Genomic DNA, 19,082 nt, shown 5'->3' with positions numbered 1-19,082 from the left:
TTCAGCAGGCAGCTGTTTAGTTAAATATCCTTTTTTTATATTTATCACCGTGACGATTTAATTTATTCCTCTGACTTTACGAGGGCCAATTCGGATTGTTGGAAGCTTCATTTATAACGTCGACGTTTGGATTACTATCATCAATAATTTAAAGAACCATTGCGTGCATTAGTCCACCTCATCTTTTCACTCTATATACACACACACACACACGCACACACACACACAATATTCTGCTTTTATTACGTATTTGTTGGCGTTGAGCCTTTTAAAAATGTTCACTGCGATCCCAAAAAAACGTTTCTCTCCCGCACCCTTTTTATAAACGGGGAGGTACCGCAGCGATCTGGCAGTTACATTTTTACAACCACAATAACACAAAATCATGCCTTTTCCCATTTTTGTTTATGAGGCGATGACCTCATAAAATACGAGGACAGACATTTGGTGCAAAAAACCTCAATAGGACCATCAAATGAAAAAAAAAACAACATTATTTGTGATTTGTGACATTTGGATTTTAAGTGATGTATTTAGGGCACGCCTCATATTGATTAAAACACCTGTTTTATGCCGTGTCAAAGTACCTGTACTGTAAACAGTTTTAGAGTCAGACGGACCACTCATCTCGACTGTTTGCTAATCTTACGCAATAGTTTGGCCAGTCGTACTTTACACACGTGCTGTTTGGGGCGATGCCAGACTCAGAAAACAGTTAATTCAGTTTATTGGTTCAGTATATTGGTAGAGCATACGGCTCTCGGCTCTCGGCTCTATCACTTGGGAGTGTATCACTTGAAAGGCACCAGTACCCCAAACGTGCAATATACAGGATCATTATTCACAGCAATAAGTATTTTCTGTGTACAGGTATAGTGGAGTAAAGTCTCCCTGAGCAGAGAACGAAGTGGCTTTCCCTCCTGTGTGTTTTGTAATCTGAGCTTCTGGAGCATGCTGGTGTTCCCCAGTGACCAGACAAACCTTCCCCCAGTGCCACTGGTCGCACCGGCTTTCTCAGCACAAGATTTAGTTGCACACTTCTTTTTATTTATTTATTTTTTGCAGTAATGAAAAGAAACTAAGTACATTTAATCAAGTGCTGTACTCAAAAAAACAATTGCGATTTATCAGTTTGTTCCCACGAGTTGTGTTAATGATGCTAAGAGTGCTTAGAAACGTGGCACTCTTTTTGAGAGATCACATTAAGTATTATGGGGACAAGAATAGACAAGTAAAATGTTCAAATGAGGCCAACTGCTCGTGATGAGCTGCGCTGGCTGCTGGGTTGGGCGGTGATGTATTTGTATGAGGAAACAAAAGGCTGAGCTGGCACACAATGATGTCAATGCTCACTTTATCTTGCATGTGGGATACAGGGAGGAAAACCTGCAAGGACTTTGGTTATTCCACATTTTGGTGGATGTTCTTAATTGAATTCCTAATTTTTAAACAACGAAGTTAAGACGTCTCCATTTCCTTTCCACATCCTCGTTCTCACTCCTCCGGTTTACTCTACGAGGCCGTGATAAAGTGGAACGGTCATGCATTGCACCAGCGCGCTCTCCGTGTATCAATATTTGCTTCTGTTTGACAATGTTTAACTCTTTCTCTGTGCAATGGTTCGGGTCCCGGGGGCTGTGCCCCCCCCCCCCCCCCCCGAAATAAGCAGCCATGTGTTCAGTCGCTCCGGGTTATTAGAGGGGCAGCCAGTGTCGGTGCATGCTTTGTGGCAAAGAGGATTAACACAATCGGGTTAAGACTCTTTTTCACTCGCACTGTGGACTCTTGTCTGTCTAGGACCTCTGATTTTTGACTCTCCTCTCCGCTGACCTTTTGCGTGCGTCTGGGTTTAATCTACAGTTTGGGATCGAAATGATAAAGGCGCTTAAGTTTTTTTGTTGACATCCAAACAAAATGTCTCTGGGTCGGAATTTACCTTCATGTCAGCGTACGTCATCAGAGGGAAGCAAGGTAAGAGATTCCAGCGCTTTGATTAGATTAGGAAGGAGTTTATTTTAAAGGTCCTGTCATATATTCTGATTTTTGCTTATTTTTTTGTGTTGTGAATGGACACATGCATGCATACAGTATTTTTTTTTAAATCTATTTAAATTAAGTTGTGCTGTAAAAAGATTAAGTTCATTAGCCTATTTTAAGTTTTTAAAGGATACAATATAGAAAATGTGTATACATTTTGAAATTAATATGTCTCTCAAAGACTCAAACTTAATCAGTATTGTGTGTGTGTGTGTGTGTGTGTGTGTGTGTATATATATATATATATATATATAATAATTCCCTAAATGATTCATAACGTATTATATTGTAGTGCTCTATAAATATATGCTCTATATATATACTACAGATGGAATAATATGAAATATGTCTTTATAGGAGAAGTTCTAATTGTTGACAAATACTGTACAAATATAAAAAGATGATGCATTCATACCTGCTTAAGCGTACATTATAGTGTATAAAAAGTATTCAACCTTTATTTGGTGCTTAGAACTGCTGCAAGGTGAGCTGTAGTTAAAACACCACGTGGGGTAAATAAGTAGTAAGAAGGTCATCTACACTTCTCTGACCTCCATTCTCACAATTTTTATATCAGTAACGAGATTATGAAGTCAAACGAACGGTTGGTTCACGCTTTCATCTCTTTTTACACTAATAGGGCATAAATGAGATTCCTGTTAAATAAAAACAGCATGTCTTATGTTTCATGTTTGAATCCGAGACGCATAAATACAAATACAGCCCTGCTTGTTCCCATGATGCACCAGATTATATGGAATGCATACAATGAGCCTCCAAGGCCTGAAGACGTACACGCACGGTTTAACTCTTTTCCATGCGGAGGATAATAAATCATCATAGTCGTATGAAATGTGTAAGATTTGAAAGCACCGCTGTACTCCTCCCACTTCGGACCGCGTCAACACAGGAAACTCAATTCCCCCGCGAGGGCAAACCGAGTTTAAAAACTCTGAAATCCAAAAGGTTTTCTTTAGCTAATGAAGGAACGGCGTCCATGTAAGGAGGCAAAATGAAGTGACCGTCGGATGACCGAAAAGTGGGAGATTCCCCCCCCCCCCCCCCCCCCCCCCCCACACACACACACGGTTATTTGGACTTCGAAACCGTGAGACAATTTTCAGCGAGCCCGTTTACCACACGAGTAAACACTCGAGGTCCTCGGGAGGCGAAGGAAGAGTGGAATTCATTCGGGGGAGAGTTGAAGTAGACAGATGTTGGGTGACGAGGTCGCTCCACTGGAGTCGACCCTGAGAAACATGTTCCCTATCTCAAGGGTTCAGAGAGTGACCATCACATATTATTAATATATTTATTCTCTTTTATTTAAAAGGGGCCATGTACAGTTCAAACATAAATGTCACCATTTGATGCGCCGTACCAGATTATAGCTTCAGCTAATTTAGCATCTGTGGTGTTTGTTTTGGAGGCAACTTTGGTGCAATTTACTTTTTAAATTGTGTGCCGTTCCTGCAAAAATACAACGCTAATAAATAAATAAATTTAAAATTTAAAACGTTGGTTGATGAGATTTCACTCACCATGATGGAGGAAGCACCACTCTGCTGTACATGTTGAAGGCAACAGCATGGACATCTACGGATTTATGTTTTTAAAAAGCTGCATTTCTTAGTTTCTAAACTGTATATCTGAGGAAATGTATATTTATCTCTGGGAACCGATTACAGAGGGGGAATTCTTGATGGTCCTCTTAAGTTTTTTTTCTTTTCTTTTTTCCCCCAAGTGCATAAAAAGTGAGAGGTGACCATTACATATTCATGTTATTCTCAGTTGTTGATCGGACAATGTGACGGAGAAAACAATGGCAGGACGAGCGAGGACTGGAAAGGGTGTCGAGGCTCTTGATGTATGGGCTCCGGCTTCCTGTTTTATTGTAAGTGTGCACTCATTGTGTCTTAGCAACCAAAGAAAGACACCAATAACAATTTGTTCCCGTCTGTAAATGGGTTCCTTTCATCCGTCTGTGAAATGATAAACAACACTTCCCCCTCCTTCAAAGGGAATTAATATCCCGGAGTGTGACTGCGTTTTTGCTAATTCCTCCTTTTTTTTTTTTTTTTGTGCATCTGCTTTTAGATCTATATATTATTTTAACGAGGACATCGGGACTCAACTCTCATCCCCCTTTTTTTTTTTTTTTGTAATGCAGATCCATGCACGTTGGTGAAGGATGCGATACTAAGGAATAGCGGGAATGAATATTAAAATTGGTGCTTATGTGCTGTTTTGGAAGCCAGCACTCGTGCCTCTCGTAGCGTTTCCACTAACAGGCTTGTGAAAACCACAGCGTCGTCCTCGGCTTGGACTATTGGAGCGTTTCCTACTTGACCTTGAGGACGAGGTCGCCGTGTGCAGCCTTGCTTTTGCTGCTCTTTCATCCTGGAGTTTGCCTTATTGTGGGATGTACAACTCTCCTTGCTGTTCTGTCCTTTTGATTGTGAGTTTGTTTAGCTGTGTGTGTGCGTGTGTGTGTGTGTGTTTGTGTAGGGAAAGTGTCTCGTGGTTGTCTTTCACTGCCTCTTGGCTGGTAAACGTCGACAGCCGGAGTAAAACCTGTTCTGAGTGTTTGCTCTCGGCCTTATCCACAGGACGGTCCCATTAATGCGTTACATTTTATTTCTTTGTTTTGTTCATTTCTCCTTTTTTCTTTTTCCGAATTTCTGTTATTTAATGACTGTTTTTAATGCATCTTGCAGCTAAAGAGCCAGATACTTCCCTCCGGAGTTTGAGACCAAAAACAGAGCTTAAGTGAGTGAGTGAGTAATGGGTGAGAAACACAAATGCTAACGTTGCTCTGTAATCGGTTGTTGCCGTGAACCACAGGGGCGTCAGGATGCAGTCGAAGTCACAGGGTTGTTTTGCGAATATTAACAGCAAATAAACCAGAAACGCACCAGTTATAGAAATAAAGTATCCGTGTGTCACACACTCTATACACAGGTTACGGTTGCCTCATCTTTCCGTTGGTAAACACAACCGACTTTGTGTGTTGTGCAGTCCACCGTCTTCGTCTCTCTTGTGCTTTGACAACAGAGGGTTGTTGGTACTGTCCTCTGTGTGTGTGTGTGTGTGTGTGTCTGTCTGTGTGAGGGAGGAACGTTGGGTTGAAAGGTCACTAGCAGCTGCCAAACCTGCTGTGTGTGTGTGTGTGTGTGTGTGTGTGTGTGTGTGTGTGTGTGTGTGTGTGTGTGTGTGTGTGTGTGTGTGTGTGTGTGTGTGTGTGTGTGTGTGTGTGTGTGTGTGTGTGTGTGTGTGTGTGTGTGTGTGTGTGTGTGTGTGTGTGTGTGTGTTGCCCGCCGGTGTTATTGGCTTGCTGCGGCGCTTCCCATGTGATCAAGTTGGCATTTGACGAACTGTCGCCCACTTTTAAAATAAATAAAGATGTAAAAGAAATTTGGCCTCTAATAACGAAGCTAACTGTTGCATGCAACAGTAAACACATAACAGATATCAAGGTGAAACTCCGGCCATCTTTGGCAGCGCTCCACAGTTCTTCTGTTGTTGAGTCGGGACGAGGAAGGTTGCAAAGGCATCAGGGCGTTGGGTTTAAATGTGTCAGATTGTGCTGTATGCAAGTATATACCTTTTTATGGTCCTGTGAATGGTAACAAGCGTTTTCTTTCTTTTCTTTTAAAAACATTAATTGATTTATATTCCATGTTTGCATAGTCAAGTGAAATGCAAAAGTCAGACCATAATATATTGCACGCCTATAAACCTTTGACCCAGAGCACAGATGCAATTTCTGATGATCTCACTTCCAAGTCAACAGTTGGTGATATTTTAAAATGATCTGATCTGCCCGTAAAACAGTCAAATTTACAAAATGTCTTCTTTTTACGCAAAATAATAGAAACGCAAACCAGCGCACATCCTAACTTCTCTTCCTTGAGGGGAAGAGGAGGATTAAAAACAGCGGAAGCTGGAGGACATTAAGAAATACTCTTACTTCTATAAAACACTTCCTTTTTGCGATGTAGAAATGGGACACGCGGTCACTCGGCGGCGCTCCACGGGGTCACGACCCCTGCACCGCGCATCACTCTGCTGTTCGGGCGTGAAGGAAGTTTACCTCATTGTTTCATGGCATAACCTCTAAACTGCTTATGGAGGCATTGCTTATGGTTATTATCTGCGTGCTTTTTACATGACATAAGCGTCCTGTCCGCTCCTTATTGCATTGTGATTTTAATCCGGAGACCTGGGGAGAGTCGAGCCACCTGCTCGTGAATTCTGTGAGTGGTTATCAAATGGAGGAGTACTTATCTACAGATTAACACGGGTTTCGCCACACAAAGTAGTTCCTTTACGTCAACAAGTAGTGAGGTGACATCTCACAATTTACCTCCAGCTGCAAAATGTTACATTATTAGTTTTAGCATTATTAGCTAGAGCTGAAATGATTAGTCAATCGATTAGTTGATTGACAGAAAATGAATTTGCTTAACTAATTGATTAATTGATTTTTAAAAAAAATTGTACAGAAAAATTCAGGTTCCAGCTTCTTAGAAAGTAAATATTTGTTGTTTTTCTGGGGCTTCTATGATATTAAACCACATTGTGATGGCCATTTTGAATAATTAATGAAAATAGTCATTAGTTGCAGCCCTATTAGTTTCTTTTGCCACTCAGCTGTAATCCGATTATTCCCTCTAATTCTCATAGTTATTAGATGGTGAGTGTGTGACTGGTTTTATTGAGCCTGCTTTTATTAACTACAGTGTTCAAGAAAGGCTGAATTGTGGTTAGATTTGAATAGAATAGAGTTTTAATAAGTGTGTGTGTGTGTGTGTCACTGCTCACGGGGCACCCAGATGATTGTAGATGCTCAGATGTCTCACATCTACGTTGCAGACGATGAACAAATAGCAGCACTGCTGCAGAGCTCAGACGTGTAGACACTGTGTAGACCCTGCAACATCAGGATCTCATGACTCTGTGTCTATTTGTGCTTAAGGTGGAGCTGCAAAAATATTAATTACCTCATGACAGGTTGTGACTGAAGAGCAACTTTTACAGCGTTTTTTTCATAGCTAAAGATCACAAAAAATATTGCGCTTTTTACTTTCGCTTCAGTCTGCGCGGCGTCGCACTCGCTCTGCATTTTTCGGAAGTCTTCGAGAGGTCGAGCCACCCCACAGAGAATCGGGTCTCGGTTGTCCTCAATTGTCCCGGGATCACGGATCCTCCCACCGAGGAGCAGAGAGGGTTTCCTTCCACAGAATGCCCCCCGAGCCATGCGTATCTTTGTGTTCTCAGGGAGGGCCTCTTCCTCGCCACCGGGCATTGTTAGCGGGTCCGAGAGCTTCTTGTAAAGTCGTTATCTTCTGAGAATACAATATGCTGCAACCTGGTTCATGTATTTATAACCGTCCATATTCCTCGATGTAGACTCGTGCTACTCTCTCTTTCTTAATATTTTTGATTGTGGACCATATGGAGATGCATTTAACACGATAAATGTTCCGTTTTTAACAAGATACACTGCAAGATAATCTGTCACTTTCTTCATAGACGGTTCATTTTCTATGAAAATAACTAAACAGTTTGACGTTACAGTTGTTAATTGGTGTGCCTATACACATATTACATATTGCAGAGAGGATAATCACAACATTTATATCTAACTTTTTTTTTTAACTAGTATGTGCAGTGTACACACAGTGTAATTTAATAGAAATATATAAATGTTTAAAGTAAATAAATAATAATTATCTACCGTGGGCCATTTCACAACGAGCAGCAGGCCGCAGTCGGCCCTCGGACCGTAGTTTGGCCACCCCGTGCTTATGAGTGGGGCAAAGTTAAGCCTCGGATGGATCGAGTGATTCATAAAGGACATTGTGTGCTAAACTCTTGAGCCGAGGGGAATCTCCCTCCCCGAGAGAGCGCTTAAGAAGTTGAGTCGTCCTTTAAGAATTTCCTGCGGTTCATAGATTTGTCATAATGTTGTGCATCATGACATTTCTAACAAAGAACATAAGTTTTGCAACACCCTGATAAAGGCCCAATGAGCTGAAATGTAGGCTTTCTTTGATCTAAACACAACCTCGTCATTACATGGTTATGACAACAACTTCTAGATGCATTAAATAAATCTATATTTTACCCATTGATTGTTTTTCCTCTAGTTGGACCACATCCTCTACCCTCCCTCCACCTACCTCAGGAAGTCCAGTAACCCCGAGTTGACGTACGGATTAAGTCCCGCCCTCAAATTCAAGCGTCATCTCAGCGAGGATGGAAAAAACGTTCGAAGGCGGAGCCTCGGGGGCGGACTCACAGGTGAAATATTTCATGTTCGGATTCCATGTTTTAATGTTGCTACTATAAGAGCTCGAGTCTGCAAACTGGGCACACACACCATTTTTCTTGGCCAAAGCAGAGTTTTTAAAAGTTCAGATAATAGAGAGCAAGTCTAAATGTTATCCTTTTACTTTGTCAATGTCTTCTATAAGGATTATTTCCAAATAAAACACACAATTTAAATGGTTAGGAGTTACTGTTTTGGCATTATTAGTTGTAATAATGTATTTAAAAGCTGCTTTGAGCCATTGTTGGGAAGTTAAACATTTTCATAATTTCCTTTCTAATGGCTGCTAAAAAAAAATACTTCTTCAAAACAACTATTTTATTAAGTTCCTCGCCAAAAACAAAATGTTAGAATCAGGACAGCGTTATAATTTTCCCACTATTTTTTTACTGAATAGTGCTTGAACGCATCATAATCGAAGTCGATGCACCCTCAGTTATCTCTACATTAGAATAACATATATCCAATAACCAAACATAAGTCTCTCCTCAGATCACTTAAATTGTCCTCAAACTCTCTCACACACACACACACGCGCACACACGCACACACGCACACACACGTTGTTTCTACTATTTCCAATATCTTGAGGATTTAGCTCTTGTTATAGTCACCAGAGTGGGAAAAGCTGTTTGTGTTTATCTTTCTGACATTAATGGCCTTAAATCAATAAGCATCTTTCACACATGGATGCTCCTTAAATGGGGAATTAATCCCCCTAAATGGGTCAAAAGCATAATTGTACCCACATCTCATGAACAGCTTTCAGTTTTTCTTACCTTTTTTTTGTTGAGAAAATAGTTCCCTAAGGACAAATTAAAAAAAACTCTGCTTCAAATGTATGACTGTTGCAGGAAGTAGCGATGAACACTTGCCATCTGTCACTCAAAACCGGCTCAGAGGAGAAAGCAACCATGACGCACTTGACAGGACACAATTCAAACGCTCGAAGCCAATAGGATTACATCATCTGCAAACAGCCGAGACAAGGACACACGTCACTTAACGCATAATTAAAGCATCATTTTACAGATGATCTCTTTCTCAGCCAGCGTCTCTCTATGCACCAATAGAATGCATACTTTTCTACTATTGAGAGACACTTTTATAGTCTGCTTACTGTTTAACACACACGATTGGCTGAACTGTGCACGCTGGTACTTTCTCCAGCCCCACTGAGTCTGTGGACAGAAGGCTGCGTTTTGCTGCTCGACACCGGGAAGCAAACTGCGTTCCTGTGGTGAGGAATGTGTAACGTCAGCAGAGAGACATCCCATTTGGAAGTGTAAAATTCAGGTTTTTTTTCGTTGGTAGGTGGGTGTCAGATCCTGCTGCGTGGACAGACTGCACATCCAATTTACACCCAGGAGTCTGACAAGTTGGACGAATTAGGAAAGAGGAGAGCATTTCTCCCAGAGTTGTTCTGATACGGTATCGGAAATGCCTCTGAGGTTGCCTAAAATGCTGGATCGGGTACCTCGGAGTACGTTCTCTTTATCATTTATCAATATCTTATTTATGATGCACAGAACAACACGTTTCACTCGCCACCTGATACATTCAGTACATTCAGTAAAAGTATTGGGCAAAGGAAAATTATTACGTTGTCATGATGTGTTTTTAAAATGTTGTTTTGAGTGAGAACACTTGAATAAATACCAATCAACTTGATTGTGCTGTTAAAGCAACACGAGGGAGACTGGCTTTTCTTTCTTATCATACAGATGTTGTTTCAGTGTAGCTGGTTTGTGCTCGTACAGCAGTTGAGGGCAAATACTGTAATGGTTCAGACGTGCTGCACGAGGTCGGGAACGGAGCGCTCCGACCTTTACGGACACCTGCGTCGAATCATGTAAAGAAATAGGAAATCTCCTCCTCCTCTCTCCCGATGCCTTCCTTTTTCTAAAAGTGTTGACTGGCGCCCGAAGAGAGGTTTCCTTTATGCCGGGATGTGATGGGCTTCAGTGAGGAAAAGCTCTTGCCGGTAAGGAAGGAAGGACCATAGCTTTCCCTCCTCATCCTGTTTGGTTTCTCTTCGGTTCTCTTGAATTGACCGCAGTGATCACAATGTGTGACCGGTCCAGATTGAACTAAATCTTTGTAATGTGCGTCATCTGCGGAGAGTGAGAAAGGAGGAGGGGGTGGGGGGGGGGGGGGGGCAGTGTTAACTCATCCTGCTCTGGTTTTGTGTTGTTTTTTTAATTTGATTTAGTACAAACTGCTACAGCTCCAAGCTGTTAAATTAATTTGTAAGTGTCTTTTTAGTAGACAATGGAGAGATGGCAGAAAAGGGGAGAGAGAAGAAGAGGAGGAGGAGGAGGAGGAGGAGGAGGAGAATCATCAGAAGAAGAATCCGAATCAGAATCAGAATCAGAAGCAGAATCAGAAGAATCAGAATCAGAAGAAGAATCAGAATCAGAAGAAGAAGAATCAGAATCAGAAGAAGAATCAGAAGAATCAGAATCAGAAGAAGAATCCGAATCAGAAGAAGAAGAAGAAGAATCAGAATCAGAAGAAGAAGAATCAGAATCAGAAGAAGAATCAGAAGAAGAAGAATCAGAAGAAGAAGAATCAGAATCAGAAGAAGAAGAAGTAGAATCAGAAGAAGTAGAATCAGAAGAAGTAGAATCAGAATCAGAAGAAGAAGAATCAGAATCAGAAGAAGTAGAATCAGAATCAGAAGAATCAGAAGAAGAATCCGAATCAGAAGAAGAAGAATCAGAAGAATCCGAATCAGAAGAAGAAGAATCAGAAGAAGAAGAAGAATCATAAGAAGAAGAATCCGAATCAGAAGAAGAATCAGAATCAGAAGAAGAAGAATCAGAATCATCTCCATCTGGACTCGAACCAGGGACAGTGCCATGGACGTCGTCACTAAATGCAAGACATGGCGTTATTGCATTTACAAAACTCTCATTGCGTTGGACATTCGGACTCCTCTTGAACGTCCACACACACCTGAGTTCTCCTCCAGTACATCTGGCGTTGTGCCCGTTGGTGGAGAAGCATTCGACGGCGTCTTCCTGCGCAGCTCGCCAGCTACTTAACTGCATCTCTAACGAAACTCTTGACGACTAAACGAGAGATCAGCTCACGAATGAAATGAAGCCACATTAACATTCAGTCTGATTACGTCACACGCACTGAAGGAAATGAAATGGAAACACTTTCTTCTTTTTTTTCGAACCAGGAAACCGACGGCGGCGCTGCAAAAAGTCTTTTTTTTCACCACCATCTGTAGAACATTTTGAACAAGTTTGTCAAGTGAGAAAACATTTGTTTATAGAATACTGGATGCTCTTAATGTACACAATTCAAAATGTACCCATTGCAGATGCAACTCTTGATTTACTTGCATGCCTTTTTTTTTGTTTTTGGTCAGGTTTTGCTGTACATTTATAAACCTTCCCTCTCCAGTTTTATAAAAGCTTAACACATCCGATGACGTGCGGCTCGAGGCCTCGTGAACTTGAGATATTTCCCTTTTTTTTTTAATGTTCCATCGCAGTCGTCTTCCTTCTCTGTGCCAAAAGTTGTGAATCCTCCTCGACTGTTTACTCAAACGGGAAATGGGAATATACACACGTGGATTAAGGATGACAAGACTTCCACGAGTGATTTCTCAATGCAGTCAGACGGCTCCTCTGCCTCGTGCTCTGAGGTTTGAGGGTTAAAAGGAGCATTTAGTGCCATCTAGCTGCTGGCAGAAATAATAGTCCTGGCCAGAGCTCTTGTTGTGGGTGGATCCATTTACTTCCTTTTGTTGTTGATGATGTCATGTTGGGATTGTCAGTGATCTCTTAATGAGCTTTCCCATTAACGCCTTGACTTCCTGCACAGGGTCAGGGGGGCTTTAGCTTTAAACTCCTAACCAGAGCCGACAGCTTGGGCCTGTCTTATGTCATTTCACCTGTACTCCACCCCCCCCCCCCTCCATTTACTCCCTTTTTTTTATTATGGGATGTGTCGGTAGTTTGAATTTACTTGTTTAAATCTCGGCACAGTCTTCATCCTTTTTTGCTCGAAGTGTCAATAGACGGTTTTCTTAAAACTTTGATCTTTTATGAACGAAATGCTCCAAATAAAGCGCGCTGCGTTTTTACCTGAACCTCGTGCTGTTGTCGCTCTGCAGGGAAGTACCTCCTCCTGCACAGCAGCCACCAGCAGCACACGCAGAGCGCCGCGTGGCAGCCGTCGGCCGAGACCTCCAACCTGGTCCGCATGTGTTCCCTGAACCTCGGGAAGTCGGACCCCTCCCTCACCTCCAGCCTGGTGAGTACTTCCTAAACCATCATCATCAGCTCGCTGCTCCCATGACCTCATCCTTTTTTATAACACAGCTGAATGTCACAGAACGAGTTATGTCGGGATTTATTTTTCTTTTTTTTCCGTCCTGACAACAATGTCTGAATACACACGTCATGTTCCACCTGGTAGTTAAGCACATTTTTATCAGGGGAGAATCCTGAAATCTGTTTGCTGCAGATATTAAGAACAGAAATCAAACATCAGTCTGAAATAAGAATATTATACTTGTGCATGTACACATACTACGTGTATTCAGAGTTAACCAGTTCCTGCTTAATTCCGACATACAATATACAGTCTATTTGAGCTATTTTTTTTACACAGAAACCTTTTCCTTTCTTTAAATGTGAAGGAACACAAATATATTTTAAAATGTGTTGAATAAGACGATGCAGAAATGCGAGTAATTCACAAATCTGCTTGGCGGACACTTCTGTTCTCATTATTAGTGGATTAAATTGAGATAAAGAAACTACAATCAAACACTTCTGTTGTTTATGTTTTGTTCTGTGGATACAAAAAAAGTCCTATTGGTTAGCATTGAGTTATAAATCTTTTTTTATTGTTGGTTCTGTGTATTGTGGCTGGACTCTGGTTTGATCATCTGTCACCGCTGCAGGTTAATAAAACACTTGCTTTTTTTTTAATGCATTAATTTCTGTGAATCACGAGAGCCGAAACGTTCATCAAGGAGGATTAAACGCATTCAGAAAGGCAACTACTCATAAGATTGTTGCGTGCCTGTTTTTCGATGTAGTCTAGAAGGACAAAGAGGAGCATCCCCAGCTTGCAGTCATGCAGACGGGTGACCTTCAGCGTGGCCCCGCTCCGTTCTCTCAGATGACGGATACGGCGATGCGGTACATCGTGGTCTTGTTGTCCCGGGAGGGAGATGCAATCACAAGCGGCGGCTAATCCAATGCCGCTGCGCTGTGAGTCATTCCCAGCTATCGCTTAGAGGAAAGGTTAATGCAATAGAAAGCACGTGTGCATCAATGCGTGTGCCCGTGTGGCTGATTTTTACTGCGACCGTGTGTTTCGGTAACTTGACACTAACATCATTAGTGGGCTGAGAAGAAAAAGGCACTGTAACCTGAACTGGCTCCTCGTGATCCTGTTTACACCACTAACATGATGCCACTAATACTGTTTGTGATTTAAAGTGCAACATACCTGGACTAGTTGTGCACACTGGGGGGCGCTGGTGCATTTTCAGTAAAACATGTGTATTCTTTGGTTATTTTTGTGAACATGATCATAACTGTCCTCCAGCCGATGAATTGATTCATATTGAGTTTTATAACTCGATGACCCGAATGAGTCTTTTTCCATCTCCGCTCCGATGTTTGTGTTTTTATAATAATAATAATAATAATAAGGCTCGGCTGATCCCCCACACGCATTTATTTTGACTCGCCAACCTTCACAGGAAGGTGAGAGCATGAGATCTGCTGCACAGCAGAACTCCACGACCTGATGGGGGTGTGGGTGTGTGTGTGTGTGTGTGTGTGTGTGGGGGGGGGGGGGGGGGGAAGTGTCTTGCTCAAGGACTCTTCAGCAGGAGAGGGGAAGGGTCTCTATAGCTGCAAGCAATTCCCCCACCTACCCAGGAATAATTGGACAGAGACCAACTTAAATCTGTCTGATAGGGCTGCACCATTATGAAAATCATGATCAATATTGAGATCACGATTATCTATTTATTTAAATGTATTATAGGTAATAATAGCACTGCTTTCACTTCCATTATTCACAGTGCATCTCCAAAAAGCAAAGATGTTGCACTTGAATCAACAGAGCGCTGCTTTCACGTTCACGTTGTGCTGCTTTCTTGCAAAAGAACTAGTTTTTGCAATAAAAAATAACTTTGAATAAGATTCTTCTTCATCTGAATGCATTTTGTTCTGCCTGTTATAAAACGAGGACGATACGGTGCTATTTATTAAATACAGTAATCATTTACAGTATTACTCTTCTACAGCCGTAACATGAATTAACTTTTCTTATTTTTTTTTTCTTCTCAATCTACTACTGCAGCGGGTATGACTGCTACCCCTCAGGGTATGAATGCTACCCCTCAGGGTATGACTGCTACCCCTCAGGGTATGAATGCTACCCCTCAGGGTATGACTGCTACCCCTCAGGGTATGACTGCTACCCCTCAGGGTACGACTGCTACCCCTCAGGGTACGACTGCTACCCCTCAGGGTATAAATGCTACCCCTCAGGGTATGACTGCTACCCCTTAGGGTATGACTGCTACCCCTCAGGGTATGAATGCTACCCCTCAGGGTATAAATAATACCCCTCAGGGTATAAATAATACCCCTCAGGGTATGACTGCTACCCCTCAGGGTATGACTGCTACCCCTCAGGGTATAAATAATACCCCTCAGGGTATAAATAATACCCCTCAGGGTATGACTGCTACCCCTTAGGGTATGACTGCTACCCCTCAGGGTATGACTGCTACCCCTCAGGGTATAAATGCTACCCCTCAGGGTATGACTGCTACCCCTCAGGGTATGACTGCTACCCCTCAGGGTATAAATGCTACCCCTCAGGGTATGACTGCTACCCCTCAGGGTATGACTGCTACCCCTCAGGGTATAAATGCTACCCCTCAGGGTATGACTGCTACCCCTCAGGGTATAAATGCTACCCCTCAGGGTATGACTGCTACCCCTCAGGGTATAAATGCTACCCCTCAGGGTATGACTCCTACCCCCCTCAGGGTATGACTGCTACCCCTCAGGGTATGACTGCTACCCCTCAGGGTATGACTGCTACCCCTCAGGGTATAAATGCTACCCCTCAGAACATCTGGATCGCCCCCTGGTGGCTGGTTATTAGTTTAGGAAGCGCTTGATTTGGTAATTGGCTTCACAATCAGGTATTTTAAACGTCGCAGTCGATCGTGTTTTAAATGTGGGATGCCCAAATTCAAATCAAATAATATTTGCTTAATTGTGCCGCCCGACTATCAGGACAGATGTGCACGTATCTACGAGGACTTCTGTATTAGCTATCGGGTCTCGTTGGACATGAGGAGTGTGCGATGCAAGTGGTGTACTCTGAGCCGTGAATGGAGACTCCTCAAGATGAGGCTGTAAGGTCACGAGGACCCAGGAGAGACGTCTCTTCTCATCAGACTTCATTCAGGAAAATAGTGCCGCAGATAGATGGTTGGAATTTTTTTTCTACTTTTGTGCCATGTTGCACCTCCCAAAAATACTAAAAGAAATGTCATGGATTGAATTTGAGTGAGAAAATTCATTGCACGTCTTTTACTTTCGGAGATTCCAAACGGAAACGAGTTCGCTCGTCTCTCTGCTACAATGTTCAAGTTTCCATCCTTTTGCCGTGTTTAAAACCATTTTTTTTTTTTTATCACAACTGAAAATCTTTATTCTATACATTTCTTTCCCTGCTTTCAAAGTATTCCCACACACTCCCCTGCAGTCGTGCGGATTGAAAACGGCAAATTAAATATCTTCTCCAAAGCCGTCTCGTTCTTATTCTTCACACTGTTTGCGTGCACCCACCCCCCCAACCCCCCCCACCCCCACCCCCACCCCCCGGTGACTCCACGGTGGGCACCTCGAGAAAATTGGATGCCGGTGACCGCTGCTCGGATATTGTCTTGAGTAGACTGGAGCAGAATGGCTGATGTGCTGCTACATCTTAACGGCTCCTTCTTTTCTGAGTCGGCTGACACCTCAGGGGTTCATCTGCAGCCGCTGTATTTTTTTATTTATTTTTAAAGACGGAGATTTGGTCGACCTTGGGAGGGAAGCGAAACAGACAAACACCTCAGCTTCTGGCAGGAAGGCGGCAGTTTGTTCGTTTTCCCTTGTTATATTTTTAATAAATAAAAAAAAAGTTTGGTAAATGTGAGTCCCGTCTGTTTTGGGCGACGATTTCATAAAATAAATGAGATCCAAACAATGTTTTCAGTGCAATAGCAAATATGATGTGTGTGTGTGTGTGTGTGTGTGTGTGACAATGACATAATAATGGCGATATGAATGGGAAGCCCACTGGTTTCTGGCTTGAGTCCCGATGAATGAATGGAGGACTGCCAACGTTTGGATTTAGTGCGCCGTGAAAGCATTGCTGACATATTTATGTATGGAAAGATTTAATTGGCTGGTAAATCTGGCTGCTGTTCATTAATTTGAAATAGGGCAATTTTAAAATGTGGTTGGTTTACATTCAGGCTGTATTACTTTTTTCTTTTCTTTTTTTTTTAACTAGAAAAGTGACAGTTAATCTGATTCATAGCAAGGACTTTTAGAGAAAAGTGGAGCTTAATTCAGCATTTCGTTCTCCATTATGTCAAAGAGCATAACTCACTTTCTATTACTTCACATCTTTTCAATGTCACTAAAGAAGCCAGAGGTTGTTTTTTTTGTTGGGAGGGGGAGGGGGGAGCTGCATCTCTGTATTGATTGTTCTGTTTCTCAAAGCTAGTCAAAGGAATGTCAAATATTTTTATTCAGAACCAGAATGAGACGCAAGCTGCTCGACCGTGACCACGATTTTCGATGGCCGCCCTGCTGCGTCGGTGTGAGGTGATGGATTTTCTAGGGCTTCATTATCATTTAATCTGTTGGCAACGCTGTGAACCAACTGGCCCTAAAACCGGGTCTCAAGGTGATCCTTAACCCAGAGTTAACGTTGTCTTTAAATGTCTGGTTTGTCTATATAATATGTCAAGAAAGTAGTGAAAATTCCCATCGTGATTTTAATATAAAAGCTTAAAGAAATGTCTAATTAAAAAAAGTGCTTTTTAAAAGCCCAAAATAGAAAAATATATTTCTTTTTTTAATTTAAGCCCCCCGAGAAAATCTGGAAATGACTCATACAATTATAATATTCGACTAATTGTTTCAGCCCCACTTTAGTTTAGATTTCTGTGACAGACTAAAGTGTTTATATGTATTCAAACTCATAATAGTCATATTACCTTTTTATTACTTTTATATTCACCCCCTCGTCTCCTTCTTGTCTGCACCTTCAGTGGAGGGTTAGGACTCCTTTGGTGCTGTCGGCCCCCAGTAAGCCTCCCATCATGCCCTTGGGTGTGCATGGCTCTCCTACGAGCGTCGCACATCCCTCTTGACTGTGATGCTCTCTGGCAGAAAATCAATACTTCACTTCTGGCGCGATATGGAGATAAGACCGTCATAATCCTGATGTTGTGCCTTTTGTGGACTCTCATTCTCCCTCACAACGGCAGTCAGCGATGTCCTTCACTGATATCACTGATGTCGGAGCAAAGGAAAGAAATGCAGTTTATACGTACACACAAAAGGCGCTGTGTGTGTGTGTGTGTGTGTGTGTGTTGTCTGGGCAGTAAAAACAAAACTAGTTTTGTAATATCAGCCCACCAAAATATATACGATTTTCCAGCCTGAGTCGCCACCTGGAAACACACGAGAGTGTAAAATAAGTTCCTCAGATGCCCCTTATTGATCGGTTTGTCTTTTTGTTTCGTGAGTTCAGCTTCATGTTGTTTACATTGTCCTCATAATTGAGAGAAATTAATCTTAAATGCCTCCTACTAAAAAAAAAAAAAAAAGGTTGTTAAACACAAAAAAAACAACTACAAATTGAAAAGATAAAATCTGAATCGACCCTGCAGCCGAACAACGAGCACCGTCACTCTGGGGGGTGATTTTGAGTTTACGAGAGATTGTGTCGGTATTTCAGCAACATTTGTGTAATAAATAAATAAACAAACAAACGTTCAGCTGTTGTTCGTGAGGTGCTTTCATCTCTGTCATTTCCTCTCTCTCTTTGCACATAATATAACTTTAGGAAAACGCATCCCAAAATATCGCACAGCGTGCCGTTTGTTACCGTAAACATGCAGGCTGTGATATTCAAATCAATCTGTCACTCCGGATGAAGTAATTGCGGCTGAGACGTTGAACCCCTGTCGTCCGCTCCGTTTTGAGATACGATAATCTCTCCGTCGTGAGAAGAGACGCCGTTACGCGCCGAGCGGCCAGGTGTTTGTTCCGGGAAAAATTAATTGCGAAAAAAAGACGATTGGATTTTCCAAGTGGACTCAAGCTGACATAATGTTCATCTCCTGAATGCTTAAATTTGCATGTCTCCATTTGCGATTTGTAGAAAGTCGTGAAAAACCTGGAGAGAGAAGCGTCTTCTGCGCTCGTTGTCAAGAATAAAGCCTCGTCCACGTTTTATTTTTATTATTTTTTTATATATCGTGGCTGGATATTCTCCCCCCTTTTGGTCCGGTGGATTCTTTGCACTGCTTTTGTAGGGAAGGAATTGATTCTTTCTTTCCTCTTCACAGGCCCGTGTGCCTCACATCTGCAGGTCGCCTCTTGGGCTGATAAGCTCAGGCGAAGCGGAGGCTGTGGGTCACTCA

The 19,082-nt window shown here is 42.1% G+C and overlaps 1 protein-coding gene across 3 annotated transcripts in view; it reads left to right on the top strand.

The window, feature by feature from the left end:
* Positions 1 to 19,082, top strand: part of mast4 (microtubule associated serine/threonine kinase family member 4) — a 76,406-nt gene that overhangs the window by 3,925 nt on the left and 53,399 nt on the right. For all 3 annotated transcript variants that reach the window (XM_034546224.1, XM_034546225.1, XM_034546223.1), the window contains exons 2-3: positions 8,190 to 8,343; positions 12,504 to 12,643. In XM_034546224.1, the coding sequence (XP_034402115.1) occupies positions 8,190 to 8,343; positions 12,504 to 12,643 (294 nt within the window). The remainder of the gene's footprint in view (positions 1 to 8,189; positions 8,344 to 12,503; positions 12,644 to 19,082) is intronic.

Source organism: Cyclopterus lumpus, chromosome 12, assembly GCF_009769545.1.
Source record: "Cyclopterus lumpus isolate fCycLum1 chromosome 12, fCycLum1.pri, whole genome shotgun sequence".
In the NCBI taxonomy this organism is placed as follows: domain Eukaryota; kingdom Metazoa; phylum Chordata; class Actinopteri; order Perciformes; family Cyclopteridae; genus Cyclopterus; species Cyclopterus lumpus.
Note: the sequence above shows the minus strand (reverse complement) of the source record. Positions and strands in the feature narration are given on the sequence as shown.